We start from the raw sequence: 17,570 nt of genomic DNA, 5'->3' as shown, positions 1-17,570 counted from the left end.
AATTCGGATACGTATCCAATCCACGGACATGCGACATGAATGTGAACGGTCAAATCGGAAATCGTGCGTCTTTTTGCTTTTATGCATGCGCTACGTGCTTCTCTCGTACCCACACATCTCTTGGTGCAGCTGTGCAGCTAATAGCTGCAGAAACAGCAAAAGCAAACTTTTTTTTTCAGACCAGCTGTTTACTCTCCACTTGAGTAAAACATGCTTCACATATGAGCTGCTTACACATCCATTTCCCTTTATAAAGCTACGAGGCGTCTCTCAAATATGACGTTTTTTGTTGTTGGTGAAGAAGTCAGTGTTTATATGTGAGGCGTTTAGTGACCGATTTGTTCACATTACATACAAATACAGGTCACTTACATTTCTGTGAGTGTGAACTGCCAAGATAGCCGAATCAGGTCTGAGCAAAAAATCGGATTAGAGCCATGTGGCTTGTAATGTGAATGTAGCCCAAATTACTCAAATCTGATAAAAAAAACGGATTTGGCACGTTCTCACAGCCATGAAAAAAAATCCGATCTGAGCCACGTTGAGCATAAAAAATAAGATCTGAGCCACAATGAGCATAAAAAATAAGATATGAGCCACATTGAGCATAAAAAATAAGATATGAGCCACATTGAGCAAAAAAAAAAATCAGATTAGAATCACTTCATCCTGGTAATGTGAACGTAGCCTATCATTTTAGGAAGGTGACATTTTAAAAGACGTGGAGCTGCTGTACCGGAGGCTTCCGCTGGAGGCGCTGCTCCGTCCTCCTGCACTATTCCACCACAGCACTGACGTGTCTGTCTGTATTTCAGTGAGGGAGTGATGATTGGTCTCTCTTTCAGAAAGCTCAGTTCTCTGTGGTTACTTCAGCCTGAGAAATCAACATGATGCGCCTCGTTTCTGCAGTTCTGGCTCTCTGTCTGAGTCTGTGTGCGGGTAGGAAAACTTTCTATATTCTGCCTTTTCTATTCTGAACACTGAGGGATCGTGCAGTTTATACGTAGGCTGGTAGTAAAACACTGCAAAGAAGCCTGGCTAGCAGCTAGGTTACGCTAAGCTAGCTAGCTAACCAGGTAGCAGAGAATGAGGACGTGTTAATTACGTTTATCACTCTCATACCCAATTTAACTCGCTTTATAAATCTATAGTTTACTAAATAACGCGCTATATTCGTTTATTAATGCTGTAATAACAGCCTGAACTCGTTTCAAAGGTTTGCAACCGGAGTTTAGGAGCCTTAAAATATATAACTGTTAGCTATGTATGTAGTACTTAAACATTTATGGTGACTGACTACATTCAGGTTGTCATTTTCAATTACATTTTCACTAGCTATATAAACCTGTATTTTCTTAAATGTATTAATTTAATAACTTAGCTAGTTTATAACTATGCCTTGGATCTGATTTGGTTAATGTGCCTTTGCTAACTTTGACTAATCTAGAGCTAGCCCGTGTTGTTTGTGATTAGAATAAATATTGTTTATTAATATTGTTTAAATGCTTTATTTAGCTAATCAGAAAAAGGTAAAAAGATAAAATCTTAGCTGTGAGAAATATACAGCTCTGGAAAAAAAATGAGACAACTTAAATGTTATGAGTTTCTTTGATTTTACCAAATTGAAAATCTCTTGAATATAATCAAGAGGAAGATGGATGACCACAAGCCATCAAACCAAGCTGAACTGCTTAAATCTTTGCACCAGGAGTAAAGGCATAAAGTTATCCAAAAGCAGTGTGTAAGACTGGTGGAGGAGAACATGCCAAGATGCATTAAAACCAGGGTTATTCCACCAAATATTGGTTTCTAAACTCTATGAAAACTTTATGAATATGAACTTGTTTTCTTTGTGTTATTTGCGGTCTGAAAGCTCTGCATATTTTTTGTTATTTTAGCCATTTCTCATTTTTTGCAAATAAATGCTCTAAATGACAATATTTTTATTTGGAATTCGGGAGGAATGTTGTTCGTAGTTTATAGAATAAAACAACAATGTTCGTTTTACACAAACATATACCTATAAATCAGAAACTGATTCAGAATCATTAGTGGTCTCTTAATCTTTTCCAGAGCTGAATTTCATCTTACACATTTTACTCTTCATAATAACCACTAACATTTTGTGGTAAGAAAACCCTACTCTTTTAAGTGCAGGGAACTTTTCTTAGCAGAGGGTAACTCTGATAGTCTCAGACTGTTTTTTAGGGTCTCTCAGAGGGTCCTGATTTTGCTCTGTCTCAAATGTGTTTGAGTTGAAACTGTTAAGGAGACCCTGGCCACCCCTTTGAGGACCACTGATCTAGACAAAAAAAACTGTTGTAACCCCTTAATAGTTGTCTGAATAATGTTCTTAAAAGTATCCTGTGAAAATCCCTTTTCGTATTGTAGCTCTTTGGATTAATCAGTAAGATGTTTGTGTGTCTCTCCTCAGCTGAGACCTGCACAGATCCGGTCATCTCCACCTCCTCATACACAACAAATGATGCAGTCATCTCCTCTGAGACGGTCTTCATTGTTGAGCTGAGTCTGGCCTGTGGAAATGGAGCCCAGGTAAACAGTTGAAACAAACTTAGTTCTGAAGGATTCTCAGAATCCATAACTTGTGCTTGGCGATTTAAAACGTTAAAGTGTGTAGATGTTTTATGGGATTAGCATGGGAGCACTGACATACAGAGGAATTCTACATTAGATTAATACAGAGGGTGTCCACACACATCTTTGACCGCTCTCTTTGGCTACAGGTTTTCATTCTAAACAAGCAGCAGCACATTTGATTACACTTTTGAATTAATTAGTTGGTTTGTCTTCAAACAACTGATGGCATGTGCTTCTGCTTGGCTGGAATTAACCTGGGCCCTGGGTTGGCTTATTAAGAGCTAAATGGGCATTTATGCAGGGCGTTTCTGAGGAAATCAATAAAACCATGATCAAAGCAAATGAGTAGCATTGTTTATTTAATGCTATCTCAGCAATGTAGTGAACTGATGTGTTCAAGTCTTATCAGGTGCCTCAAGGCTTTCAGGTTGGAGGGTCAGTACATTCTTATTAATTATTGAGGAGCTAATGAAAGTTGATATTTGTACTAATTTTGTAGTCCACCTGAATCACCTCTTTTTAAAAGCACAGATTTACACTCCAATTTAAATATAACCCTAGCATGTTACTTTTAGCAACTTATTTATTCAATAATTGATCAAGATTTATAGACTGTTATTTATAGACTTTCAAATAAGAATTAGGGCTTGATAATCTGAACAAATGTTATATCACTATTTTTCTTAATTTCAGTTCATACAATATAATTCCAATATTAATTTGAACAATAAACAGCCACAGAAAGCCCACGATGGATGCCTTTAACCACACCCTATAGCCTTTCCCAATGTTGTGCAAAGTACTTCTTTCAGTGCTGTAAATAATGTACACTAAAAAATCATAAAACAATTATTGAAACATTTAATATGCCAATATAATGCATTATTATATTTAATTATTGTCCAGCTCTATATGTACAGTAATCAATTTACTTAGACGTGCATAACCGACAACAGACTGGGTTAGATGAAATTTCAATTTAATTACCTGATTGGATGATTCAAGATCATTATACAGTGTATTAAAAAAAATGCTACAAATTAAACATCACATTGTTGGTTATCCAATTACATGTGTGATGAAGTTTCATGATTAAAACTACAGTTTTTGAATTGAACATTAAAATTTGCTTAAATCGTAAACCTTTTTTTTTTTTTTTTTCCTTTTTTTCCTTTTTTTCCCCACCTCTAGAGCCTTGCCCTTTACGCAGATGTCAGTGGCAGACAGTTTCCAGTGACCAGAGGCCAGGATGTTGGAAAATATCAGGTAAATTTCCCTTTATTCTTATGTTAACCTTTTATTTATTTATTTGCAGTGTGCCTTCATTTGGCAACGCCTTTGTTTAAAACCGCATGCTGTTAATGTTGTGTTTTGTTCAGGTGTCCTGGAGCGCTCCCCACAATCAGGCTGGTTCAGGCACATACCAAGTCAAGTTCTTTGATGAGGAGTCCTACAGCATGCTGCGCAAGGTGTGGCCCTGCATTAAGTTATTTTAAAAGATTCTTTGATAAACTCCTGAAATGTTCCAGTGTGGCATGCAGTTACTGAATAGTTCTAATGATTGGTGAATTGTTTGTTTCAGGCTCAAAGAAATAATGAAGATGTTGAAGCCATTAAGCCTCTCTTCACTGTTAATGTAGATCACCGGGTGAGTACACGTAATAAGTACTAATATCAAGGCATAAAATGATCCTCCACACGGGATCATAGTGGATTTTTAGTCATTCTGTATTTCTTTATGACTGTTGTTGTGATTTTTTTTCCCTTTTCCTGCAGTGCCTTTGTCTGTACTAACTCTTTTAAAATGTTCTGTTGTTGTAGGGTGCATGGAATGGTCCGTGGGTGTCTACTGAGGTCCTGGCTGCTGTCATTGGCATTGTTTTGTACTACCTGGCCTACAGCAGCAAAAACTCAATTCAAGCATAAAGATAATTCAGTGCTAAATAGATAAATAAGCAATCTGACATTTAAAAAAAATAAATACCTCCTTAGCAAGTTTATATTGCCACTGCACTGCAGCTCATTCAGTGAGGATTTATTATGCTAGCGCTGCGAGTCATTTGCTCAAACCAGAGGACTGTAATATAATAATGCAGGTTGGATGTAGCCTGAATGCCAATTGTCAATGTGTTAAGAGTTATAAAAATGTTCTGTCAGGCTGATACTCTGTGGTGACATTCCGCTGTTTGGAATGTCTGCATTTCAATGAAATTCATTGAATAAAAATAAACCATTTTTTAAACTTTGATTTTGAAAGTGTTTTTTCTTCCAGTTCCACATATGAAAGCTAGTTTTCCCTCTTTGCAAAGAAACAGGTTTTTAAATGAAAGAGAGCTGTTTTTATTTTGATGTAATCTCCCATTACAGGGCTCCAGGAAGTTTGTTCTTTTTAAGGTTTACAATTAGAATTTTTTTCAGAAATAAGTTGCTCCAAAAAACACCAAGCCATCAGACCAAGCTGAACTGCTTAATGTTTTTGCACCAGGAGTGGAATTAATTTATCCTAAAGCAGTGTGTAAGACTGGTGGAGGAGAACACGCAAAGATGCATGAAAACTGTGATTAAAAACCAGGGTTATTCCACCAAACATTGATTTCTGAACTCTTAAAACTTTATGAATATGAACTTTTTTTTTCTTTGCATTATTGAGGTTTGAAAGCTCTGCATTCTTTTTGTTAATTTAGCCATTTCTCATTTTCTGCAAATAAATGATTTTTTTTTTTTTTTTTTGCGAAGTTGGGAGGAATGTTGTCTGTAGTTTACAGAATAAAACAATGTTAATTTTATTTAAACATATACCTATAAATAGCAAAATCAGAGAAACTGAAGTGGTCTCTTATTTTTTCAGGTCTGTATAATAGGCATTTTTAATTAATAATGTCTGCCTGTTCTTTCAGCTTTTTCTGTTTTGTGGTCATTGTTGTATCAGATCTTTAGGAAAAATGTAACATTAGTTGGTCTATATAAATTAAAAATCTGAGCATGTACAGTGCTTTAGGTCTGTATATGTTTGTGCAGGCACACACTAATGATGCAGATTTGAAAAAACGTTGGGACTCCTGAGTTAAACAATAGGCGGACTATACCATTTAAAAAAGTGTAGGGTCATTACAATATGATGCGTTAGGTTCTGCTCCATTCCCATGCTGTTCTGTCTGGCGAATTGCCAATAAATATGTTAGTCCATAACAGAGACTGTAAAAAAGATGGACGCCGTGTCTCCGTTCCCATTCATTCAATGAAAATGAAGCCAAAATCTTCCGCCATGTTGGCGATCCTGCCACCTGATTCTGCGCAGTAGAGACCAGAGGAGGGAGAAAGACTGTGGATAGCAACCTACTCATTTAAATAACCCCGCCCCTGAGGGCTGCCTCGCGGTCACAGACTGCAGAGCGGGGCGGAGCGGAGCTGACGGTCTGTTATTGGTCCCGCCCATAACCAGCCCTTTTACAATAACCACACCTTTTTTGAATAGAGCTGAATAAAGTTTTAAAAACCGAATTCTGTGGGGATATAAAAATTTGACAATATAAGCAGAGGTTACACTAGCTGTTGCATTTAAATAATGAAGGTAGAATTACAGTATATTAGAAAAAAACGTGATTGAATGTTGTCTGTTTTGCCATTGAAACCTATGGGGATGGGTGGGGTTACACAGCTTTCTGCAGCCGAACAGCAGGGGGCACCTGACCTGTGGTGGCTTCACTTTTAAGAGACGATGCTCTGTCCAGCTACATACAGTCTATGGTCCATAACAATATTACAAGAACAACTATTTAAGATAAAAGCCCTGAATTAATTGCTCACGAAACTTAGTTTATTATATATATAAATCTCCCCTTTCTCGTTGAGTGAGATGGTGCGGTCTGTTAACTTAGTCACTCAAACCGAACCAGAGATTCTCTATACAGGAGAATACCCACTTGAGAATCGGCTTGAGGGCACTCTAAAATTGTTATGAATGCGTTCTTATGAAGCATTTGAGCAAAAGTTAAAGTTTATAATTAAAAAAAATGTATAATTCCATACTGAAAAAGGTTTCTCTACACATAACAGTATCAAATGATAGTAATTTAGACATAATTTGTGAAGCGTTAAACTCCCCTTAACCCCTTAACATGCTTTACCCCGTATACAGGCTACAATGCTCACCAGTCAGCACTTATTAGCAGTAATGCTAGCAAATCTGTTGTCTAAAAATCGTTTGTTGTAGAAAAACGGATAAACTCGGATGCCTTTTCTTTACATTTTGAGTAATATGTTTTATTATATTTTCTGAAATTAAAGAAAATGCTGTAAAATTGGTTAGACACTATTTTTAATTTGAGTTTTTAGCCGCTTAGCACTATTCCCCCAGTTCATTGCTCACTCCCTCGCGGGCTCCCCCTAGAGGCGGGAAATTGTTTAATAATATAACGGGGGAACACGAAGTGGACAGGCTCTCCTGATATAAACCGGCTCTGACTAAACCACTGCTCGCTACGGCGCTGTAACACACAATAACTCACACTTGTTAGGGGTAATAACAGGGCTTCTGCTCCGGGTTCAGCTCTCTCTCTGTCTGAATGAGGATTCAGTAGCTTCCAGCGCAGCATGTCTCGTTCAGACCCGCCGTCCCCGCCGGCTGAGTCGTGCGGAGCGGGCGCCTACCTCCCCTTTTACCCGGCCGGTTACCAGGCTCTTCACCCGGAGGAGCACGGCCTGGAGCGCGCCTTTCGCCTCACGGCCTTCTCCGACATGAAGGGATGAGGCTGTAAAGTCCCGCAGGAGACTCTGCTCAAACTCCTGCAGGGACTGGAGCCCGACCGCCCGGCGGGGGAGGACGGGAGGACCGGAGAGGCCGGGGACGAGGTGTCTGAGTTCGGGCAGCTCGCTTCGGGTGCACATGGACCCCGGCTAGGTAAGATAAACGCTGTGACGGAGCTGCTGCTGCTGTTGCTAACGCTAACGCAGCTAGCTCGCTACCTGCTGGAGCTAGCTAGGGGTGGGCGATATGGCCCTAAAATAATATCACGATATTTTATGGTAATTTATTTTTACAATTTTATGTTATTTTAAAATGATTAAGTATAAGAATTTTATTATTATAATAAGTATTTTATTATATTATAATAATGAAATACTACTACTACTACTAATAATATATAATATTTTATTATTATAGTAATATTTTATTATTATAATAATTAATTTTATGGTATTTTAATAATGGTGCTCTTGGCGATATGGAAAATCACAGAATTTGAAAAAAAAATTTGCAACAAAATGAGAATAAAATTGTATTACTGCATACAATATGATTGTGGCACACCTGTAACTGGAATATTAAAAAATACAAGAATTATGTCAGATTTGTAACAGAAGTCAGTGACCTAGAAATTCATGATATTAATAATTCACTCCAAATATTGTATAATATAAATAAAATCCCTACAATATAATATGCATATTATATAAATATAATATAATATAAATAATATACTATAAATAAAGTCTCTAGTAGATATACAGCTCTGGAAGAAAATAGACCATTTCGATTTGATTTTGCTATTTATAGGTTTATGTTTGAGTAAAATGATCATTGTTGTTTTATTCCATAAACTACAAACATTATGTTTAGAGCTGGGAGGTTAATTGAATGAATTAAATTGATATACTGTTTTAGTCTGATTTGCGAAAAAGGGTAATCTAGATTTAACATTTTACATACTTAAACTGCCAAATTTCATCTCGGTAGATTTAAATTTATTTCTGTCAGAAACCTGTAAAACCCTTTTATTTACATATTTTACACTTTTCTTTTTCTTCATACTTTTCCTGAAGAGGCGGCTTACTATTACAAAAAAACAGTAGTTATGTAAGAACTAAAAATAGTGATTTTAATCGAGAATAATTATATTTGAGGGAAATCACCCAGCCCTGACTACTTTTTTATTAAAGAATATTGTAATTCCAGATATTTGCACTGTAATTCCTTCTAGTAAAGAACTATGTTTACATTGATTTTCATTAAAAATAATGAAGGTTTTATCCTCTTTCCTGTAAAGTTGCTGTTTTGGAGGTGCTTGTTTTTCATTGAACAGCGACAACTTGTTTTATTCAGAATGCATTTACAGATATTTGAATGTGGACTAGTCAGAATAACCGTGTAGATATGTGGAATTACAGTTTTGTATGACTAAGCTGATTTATGGTCCTTGTAGTTTAGAAGGAGTGCATTATAGATGTGGAAATCTGATGTTATAACTAGAAAAAACAGTTAGAATTTGTATCATGGGTTTCATTTTGAGCCATATCACATATATACATAATGTGTAGCTGTAAAACTGTGTTAAATTTGAACATTGTGCATTTCCTTCATAGTACTTCCTTTATAGTATGTGGGACAAGTATAAGTTTAAACTGATTGACAAAGCAGTTATTTTGCTAGTGCAATGCAGTATAAGTGGACTATGGACTCCTCCTTTTGAAATAATTTATTAACCAGTAGCTGGACAATAATCAAAAACAGCTTGTGTTTCAGACGGATATTTCTTGCAACATAAGAGAGATGCATAGCTTTTCTGTCAATCAAAAACCATCCCCACAAGGGCAGCTTTAAAGAAATAGTGGAAAAAAACCTTCTGACCTTTTTTTTGTTGTTGTTGTTGGAAGTTAAAGTAAAATTGTTTGGACTTTGTTACAAGTCCATTTCTATTGGTCCATTTAACATCAAATTTGACACAATGTAAAGAGCAGCTGTCAAATTCACATGGAGGCTTTTGTGGGACTGCTGTGTTTTCTTTTGGATATTCACAAAAAAATTATAGGCCTGAATGACAAAGCAAAAAATGACAATATATTCAGATATTCTGTAGTGTATGAAATAGATATTGTTTAAAATAATAAAAAACTGCATAAACAGGTTTTTTTTTAACCTAAATATCTGAAAGCTGTGTCTATTTTTAGGTATTGGGATGGATTCTTGTGTCATCCCTTTGAGGCATGGAGGTTTGTCCCTGATCCAAACTACAGATTTCTTCTACCCTTTAGTTGAAGATCCTTACATGATGGTAAGTGCTGCCAGTGCTGTCGGACTGGTTGTTTGTCTCTTCTGCAAATTTGGAGATTGTTAAACAGTACCTATTTTTATTGTGTTTAGTGTGTTTCTTACAACTATTCTTAATGGTGTGCCTGTTAATGATTCACTGTTGGTACACCTGTGGGCTGGTGCTCTCATCCACACCAAATCTATGCAAATATAGACATTATATACTTGCTCCTCTAATACTATCTTGTCTTCACTTGTTGGCAGGGTCGAATAGCCTGTGCAAATGTGCTGAGTGACCTGTACGCCATGGGCATCACTGAGTGTGATAACATGCTGATGCTGCTTAGCGTCAGCCAGAAGATGAATGAAAAGGTAAGCCAGGAGTTTCTCCATTTATCCTTTTTATATTTTAGCCTGGGGCCCTCAGTGTCTTGTATATTTGAACTGTTTCATCTAAAGTAGAAGAAGGCCTGAATGAAGCTTGTCTGTGTTCAGTAATTCTGGCTCTGTCAACGGTGCTGCTTTGCATGATTACATTTCTCTGTCCCTTTTATGCAAGTTAGATATGCAAACCTTACAGCACAGTGTAAATAATTGTAAAGCACTGGGCTTCGTCCAATGGACACGTCACATAAAGGTAACATTAATGTATTAAAGAGGGATTGATCACTTCAGTATTTACCTGGACCCCGTTGAGGAAGAGGTACGGAATAAAGTAATGTTTTTCAGTCTTGTTAATCTTTACCATGCTTTTGGTTAAGATGTGCCTACATGTAAAGCCTAGTTTAGTCCAGTCTAAAACTATGGAGATAAAAAACACTGGAAATTTGCTGGTTATAAAATCCCTTGACCAGTAACAGCTGGTTTCAAGATTCAATTCCGTTGATTTTGTTTTGGTTATTTTGGAAATATTAGTTGCTGTAAATTAGTAAATTAAGACATTTTATACTGTTTTGCTATGGAATAGTGTATTACGTTTAATATTGTATTTTACTTGCACCACAAAACCTACATATTTTCTGCTATGTATGTAGTACCATTTATGGTCAAATACACAGTACCCTGTTAAGTTTGGACACACCTCTTCTTATTCAGTGTATTTTCTGTTTTTATGATTTTTCTTTTTTACATTGTAAGTTTAATTTGTAAACAAAAATTGTTAAAAAAACAGAATATGTTTTATACTTTAGATTATACTAAGTATCCACATTTAGCTTTGATTATAGATTTGCACACCTGGAATAGTTTTCTCAGCTTTTTGAATGAGTTCCTGAAGGTGCTGAATAATAGTTGCTGCTTTTTCTTCACGCTATGAAGGTCCAGCTCATCCCAAATCACCCATCTTAAGCGCTATCCTAATGGGGTTTCCTGATTTCACACTTGTGCTCAGTGATAAAACTCTTGCATCTGGACTGCAATTACAAAAACTGGATCACCAGTGATTTTTTTTTTTTCCTCGATCACGTGACATCGCGTTCAGTAGCTCCTCCATTTCCACTCGCTGTTGTGTTAACGTGGAAACGCGTGCCCAAAGTGTAATTATGGTGCATGGCAGTGGACAAATAGCTATTTTACTAAACGTGAGGTACAAACATTAAAACGTTTTAATCCAAAATCAAAGCTAAAAGTTTGGCCTCATGCACAGACATTTTCTACAATAACTCTTTAACAGGAGCGGGAGGTGGTGATGCCCTTAATGATGAAGGGCTTCCGTGATGCTGCTGAAGAGGGTGGGACTTCAGTGACGGGTGGCCAGACTGTCATGAACCCCTGGATCATTGTAGGTGGTGTGGCGACTGTGGTGTGTCAACCCAATGACTTCATCATGTGAGTTTCTTATTTTTATTCTAGACATGCAGTTCATCCGTCCTCACATATACTGTCCACATCACTTCTAACTGTAAGAACTGTTCATCTCACCCTTAGTTTAATGTCCCCCTTCCACTGTGCAATGCATACAGGCCAGACAGTGCTGTACCAGGGGATGTGCTGGTTCTCACCAAACCTCTTGGAACCCAGGTCGCGGTCAATGCTCATCAATGGATGGACATAGTAAGGGAGATTACGGTCTTACTCTCTTTACAGTTGCACAACATTCATTAAAATATGTGCATGTTGCAGCTTCTTATACCTTTTTTTATACCTTTTTCCCCCCATAAACCAGCCTGAAAAATGGAACAAGATCAAACTGGTGATAACAAAGGAGGAGGTGGAACAAGCTTATCAGGAGGCCATGCTCAACATGGCCACACTCAACCGCACAGGTAAAACCAGGAAGAAGAAATATAATTTGTATGGAATTGTTCTAATGACGTTGAATACATTATTTTAGGAAGTTTGGAACATATTGACAATTTTCTGCATTTCTGCATACATTTTACCTTAAATGAAATATTGTAAAACATGGTTACAATTCCTTCTATTAATAATCCATGAGATAATAACATTATTTTTTCCTTAATAGAGACAGCAAAAGTAGTTTCTGGCCATTGAAGAACAGCCCTTTATCTGTATGAGTTGTATGAATGATGGAATGGCGAATTCTGGATTTATTTAAACACTGTTCATTTCTGTTTCTGTTCAGCTGCTGCACTAATGCACAAGTTCAACGCGCATGCCGCCACTGACATTACTGGCTTTGGGATCATCGGGCACGCACGGAATTTAGCCAAGCAGCAGCGCAACGACGTGGCCTTCGTCATCCACAACCTGCCCATCATTGCCAAGATGGCCGCAATCAGCAAGGCAGGGGGAAACCTCTTTGGTCTGCTGCAGGGAACTTCCTCAGAGACATCAGGTCAGAGCTATGAAACACGAACACACCTCTAACTTGTCGGTTAAGCCACAAAACTTCATGAGAACTCGTGGTTTTTAGTTCCAGGAACTGAGATTAAAGAAAACCGGTGTCAGTTACTATAGCAACTTACGCTCTGAAGCTAACCTACTTGCTGGCTGGTTAACTTAAACATAACCCAGGTTCACACGTGACTTTCTCAAGCAAACACAGCGTGTCCTTTCCTCAAGGATCCAGTTGATATTGAAGCGAAAATTATTTGTCAAACTCTTTGTCAGGAATGAGTTATTAGACCCAGATTGGAAATACTTTCATTACCAGACGAGTATTTATGCCAACTTTACAGTTTTTCCTCGCAGTTAATACTTAAATAATATTCCATAACAACTAATGTTCATGATTTTTTTAATTTCCTGAAAAAAATGGCAAGTTAATTTCCTTGTCCTTATTCAGGGTTCGTATGGTCATGGAAAAACCTGGAAAAGCAATTCCCAGGCCTGGATAAATTTTGGAAAAATAAAAATACCCAGAAAGTTTTGGAAAAGTCATGGAAATTTGGTATCCAAATCTTTGTGTTTCCGTTTATCAAAGAAGAAAATCTATTTTTAACTAACAAATACATCAGCTCAGAGTTAGTTCAGTAATTTAGCCCTACACAATAGAGCTCTCAGGATCTGACACACATTTTATTATAAATTATATTTATCAGATTCATTTTAGACCTACTATAAAACATTTTGATTATAGTTTTAATTGATTTTTGTTTTTATTGTCTATATCTGCACTGAAAATTTGCATTGAAGGAATGGGAAAAGTCTTGAATAAATAATGGAAATTTATTGGTTAAAAAGTGTATGAACTCTGCTTATTCTTTAGTAAGAACATTCACATCTATACACTCTTAGCAACTATTCCCACTTTTATATTCCAGCAACTCAATTTCAAGGCTTGTCTGTTTTATTTGTAGTTTTCTGTGCTCCATCTGAAGGTCAAACTTCTCAATTTGGTTCTGGAGGTGTATCTTGTATAAATCCTTCACAGGCAGCTTGAAAGCAAAAGGGAAGAGGAGAGAGAGAAAAAATACCATATTTACTTCATATGGTCAAGTAAATCTTTGCGTTTTAAATATTTCAGCTATTTAGTGAGATTAAAGTAATCTTACTGTTCCAAGCTGAGCCCTGGGTGTTGATGTTCCCTCATCAGGCTGTACATCTCCTGTCATGTTCTGTAAGAAGACGGTCACACAGTATTATAGTGGAACTTTGACTATGACACGGCAAGATAAGTCAACTCTAACTTCCGGTTTGGGTTTAGAGTTTGTTAAACCCCGTTTCTAGAATACACCCCTGTTTTACTGATGAACCGTTTCAAACTTTTCCTCCAAGTTTCTACACAGCATTTTCATCTGACAACATAAAACCACAGAAAGTAAAATCTGGAACTGTCATGTCCTTTTGATTATTTATGAGCAGAGATTCATGCCCTTACCCCGCTTATGTCTATAAAACATTTGGAGGTATTGTTTGATCCATGTTCCAAAATGTGGCCTCCATATGGGCTCCACAAGCACGGCAGTAAAATATTATTATGCTTTCATTTGTGTGTAAGCTTATCTTACCAAACTAATGAACTGGGGAGGGGAGTCTTCCTCTTATTACGCTTTATTTGTTCTTATTTTTATTCTGTTGTCTTTTATTTTACACCCAATTAGGTTGCTTGTGCTTTTTGGAGCAATATGACGTACAGGTTATTATTATTTTATTTTATTTATTAATATATATATTTTTTTGGAGCACACCTTTTTCCTATAGGGTTCAGTTCAAAACTTCATAAACTTCATAAAACTTTTTAGCAAGAATTTCTAATAGCTCTACTGTTCCAATTTTTGGAGCTAGAACCTGTAAAATCAGTATCTCGTGGAACTTGTTGCGGCATTTCATACAATATGAACTAGGAGTGGGTGATATGTCCATAAAATAATCACAATACTAATATATAACAATACTCTTGGCTATGTGACAAAAACTGAATAAATATATATATATATATATATATATATATATATATATATATATATATATATATATATATATTTCAATAATACGCAACTGCAACAAAATTAAAATGACATTTTATTATTGCATATGATATGATATGGCACACCTCTAACTTTTACAACAGAAAACAATGATCCAGAATGTCATGATACCAATAATGCACTCCATATATCTCCATATATGCAGGATTAAAGTTAAGTGAATGATACTGGACAGATATAATCTGTCTCTAGTAAATATCAAATGGCAGATAAGAACAGCAACAAAAGTAGTACCTTTTTATGGTAATTAGGGGTGGGTGATGTGGCATGATAGTTCAGGGTATAACGATATTTAAAAAAATTGGAGATATTCTTGTGTATGATATGATATGGCACACCCCTAATATGGACCATTATGAATTGCAGTGTTTGTAAAAATTGTATTATTGATTAAATTAATTGACATTTTTTGGACTTTTACATTTCCTAGCTGTTTATTTAAAAAAAAATTGTAAGTTATTAGCAGGCTTTTCCAAGCCAACTTAAAGTTAATTAAACTTTCCTTTTCTAGTTGGCTCTTTCTGGTATTGTTGTGTTTAGTCTCCAGTGATGCTGCATTAGGTGCAGTTTGCACCTTGCTAGTACTGGTAGCATCGTCAGAATTTGTAAAGAGCTTATTTAATGTGTCTCTCAGGTGGGCTTCTGATCTGCTTGCCGCGGGAACAGGCCGCACGCTTCTGTGCAGAGATGAAGGCGAGCCGGAGCTCGTCGCTGGGGCAGGAGGGAGGCGTGGGTGACGGGCAGCAGGCCTGGATCATTGGCATCGTGGAGAAGGGCAATCGCTGCGCTCGTATCATCGACAAGCCACGCATTATAGAGGTGCCCTACCGTGGAGCTGTAGCCAACACGCAGGAGGGCAACAACAATAACGCCAGCCCTCCTGAGGTACAGCCCACCCAGGTATAGGGGTGTAGCATCTATTGCAGCCTAGAATACAATACGAGTGTCATTGGAATGTGTCTATCTCTCTGTCTCTCTCTTTTGTTCATCTTTATCATTAATTTTTTTTTTTTTTTTTGCTTTCTCCAGCCCCCTCTCCCAGGGTGTTGCCTCTCTGATAATGTGTGTGTGAGAGAGAGAGAGAGTAAGTGTGTGAATGTGCCTTGATTGTTTGTGCCTGTAGGAGGTGTAAGGTGTTTTGGTAAAGACTGGGATGGTGTGAATGTTTGGTTGTGTGGAACAGTGTGAGCAGAGTGAGAGTCAGGGCGTAAACAAGGGGCAGGGGGTCTGTTCACTCAGTGCTGTTCATTTCTTCTCCCTGTTCAGCCGACGGGTTGAGAGCAACAGACCAAAAAATTATTTCTTTTTACCTGGTGGGACATGAAATGGACAGCAAACTCATCATTCACTTGTCTTCATCTTTTTTTCTCCCTTCTTTTCATCCTCTTTACATTCAGTTAAGTTTATTCTACTATGTTCTACATGCTGTAGTATGCCTGGTTGTTTTCTCTTTGGCCTTCTGTCTTCTGCTTATGTTCTTTTCCCTGAAGCAGCTCTTCTGTAACCACAAGTCAGTGGGTCTGATCAGGTGACTCTTAAATTGCCCTCTTTTTTTTTAAACTCTTTAACATTTAATGGCTTTTTTAGGCACTTTCTCCAGCTAGAAACATCACATCTTGTTTCTCACTAGTCAAGACCTTTCAGATCAAATATGTCTTTCTGTGACAATCAAAGCCAAGTGTTGGAGAAGCAGCATATTTTAGAGCAGTGGTCTCCAACTCTGATCCTGGAGGACCCACTGCCATGCATGTTTAAGCGTTTACCCTCCTACTCCTGAAAAAAATGTGAAGGGGTTGTGTAAGGCTACATTCAGAAAGTTGGGCCAAATATGTATAATTGTTTTCAGATTGATTTTTTATATTGTCTGGACAGTCAGAAACAACACAATGTGATTTATAATTGGATTTGTATCTGATTTCATTGCATATTTTCTAATTCTGGTGCATTTACAGTAATGCTAATTAATGTACACTGTCCCTGTTAAATAAACTATTAAATAAATAATAATACAAAAATATTTAATCACTTGCATTGCAGCAACAAGCTAATTAAATCCAGAATGACAGAAGTGCGAGGGTTTAAAAAAAAAAAAGCACCAAAAGTTAGCTACTGACTTCATTAACACAGGTGCTTTTGAGATACCTGTACATGCAAATCTGATCTGATCTGATTACTTGCAAATAATATTCAACATAATTTAAATCAACTGGTCTGATTGTAGCCTTAGAGCAGAAACCCCACTTGCATGTGCAGTTTGGGATGTTCTCCAGTACCAAAGTTGGGATTCAGTGGCTTAAAATACAAAACATGATCAAATCAAAGCAAACAAAAAGTTCCAAATAATCCTTAACATGATATATTTAATTTATTTGATATTTAATTGTACAATTGTGTCAAAGAATTCAATGCAATCGTCCAAATTAGGGAAGATTGACCTGTTTTGTTTTTATTTTACTTTCTCATGGTTAAAGGAAGTATGAGGTGTTTACATTTAATTCAATACAATTCAGGTGTATGGAGTTTTTCAAGTTAATGTTTTTTTTTTTTTTTTTTTTGGAAGAAGTCACAGCTAGCAGTTTCCTCACCTACGTAACATGTGACTGCTTTGGGGGAGGTGTGTGTGTGTGTGTCTGGTTTGGTGTGATGTTTTAGAGTTGTGGGAATCCTGGTTATCATGTTCATGCTGAGATGTGAATCATTTACTCCACTCCATTTACTGTGATCTCCTTCTCTGCATTTGGATCAGTAGTGGAATTGTAGTCTGGCTCGTCCTCCTGGATCAGAGAGAGGATTGAGCAGCTCTCTTTGATCTGCCGGCCGAGTTCAGTATACCCGAGGTGGTCTGCTGAAAAGCTCCAGAGGAACAGAAGCACCGCTCCTCCTGCTCATGATGCCTTTCCCTCTAAACCCCAAAAAATGGGGGGAGGGAGAAGCTGATGTTACTGGAAAGGAGGAGCGGTTCCTGATCTTCTCAGTCTATTCAGCTGGCTGAGTGTATTGATTTTTATGCCATCTCAAGACAATAAAACAATCAATGTAGTTTCTCTAAA

General features: G+C 37.1%; 2 protein-coding genes across 2 annotated transcripts; both read left to right on the top strand.

Annotated features, from left to right (window-relative positions):
• The first annotated feature begins 781 nt into the window (after positions 1–781).
• On the top strand, positions 782–4,844 carry ssr4 (signal sequence receptor, delta). Its single transcript, XM_022677380.2, has 6 exons — positions 782–939; positions 2,435–2,553; positions 3,790–3,864; positions 3,978–4,067; positions 4,181–4,246; positions 4,420–4,844. Exons 1-6 carry the CDS (start codon positions 888–890, stop codon positions 4,522–4,524), a joined length of 507 nt encoding a protein of 168 aa, XP_022533101.1. The 5' UTR covers positions 782–887; the 3' UTR covers positions 4,525–4,844.
• A 2,196-nt stretch (positions 4,845–7,040) lies between these two features.
• On the top strand, positions 7,041–17,570 carry sephs3 (selenophosphate synthetase 3). The gene is made up of 8 exons (XM_049486350.1): positions 7,041–7,498; positions 9,547–9,650; positions 9,893–10,000; positions 11,301–11,455; positions 11,590–11,680; positions 11,793–11,892; positions 12,213–12,425; positions 15,155–17,570. The coding sequence occupies exons 1-8, from the start codon at positions 7,192–7,194 to the stop codon at positions 15,424–15,426; spliced, it is 1,350 nt and encodes a 449-aa protein (XP_049342307.1). The 5' UTR covers positions 7,041–7,191; the 3' UTR covers positions 15,427–17,570.

The sequence above is a fragment of the Astyanax mexicanus genome, chromosome 13 (genome assembly GCF_023375975.1).
Source record: "Astyanax mexicanus isolate ESR-SI-001 chromosome 13, AstMex3_surface, whole genome shotgun sequence".
Lineage (NCBI taxonomy): Eukaryota > Metazoa > Chordata > Actinopteri > Characiformes > Acestrorhamphidae > Astyanax > Astyanax mexicanus.
This window is presented reverse-complemented; position numbering and strand designations above follow the sequence as displayed.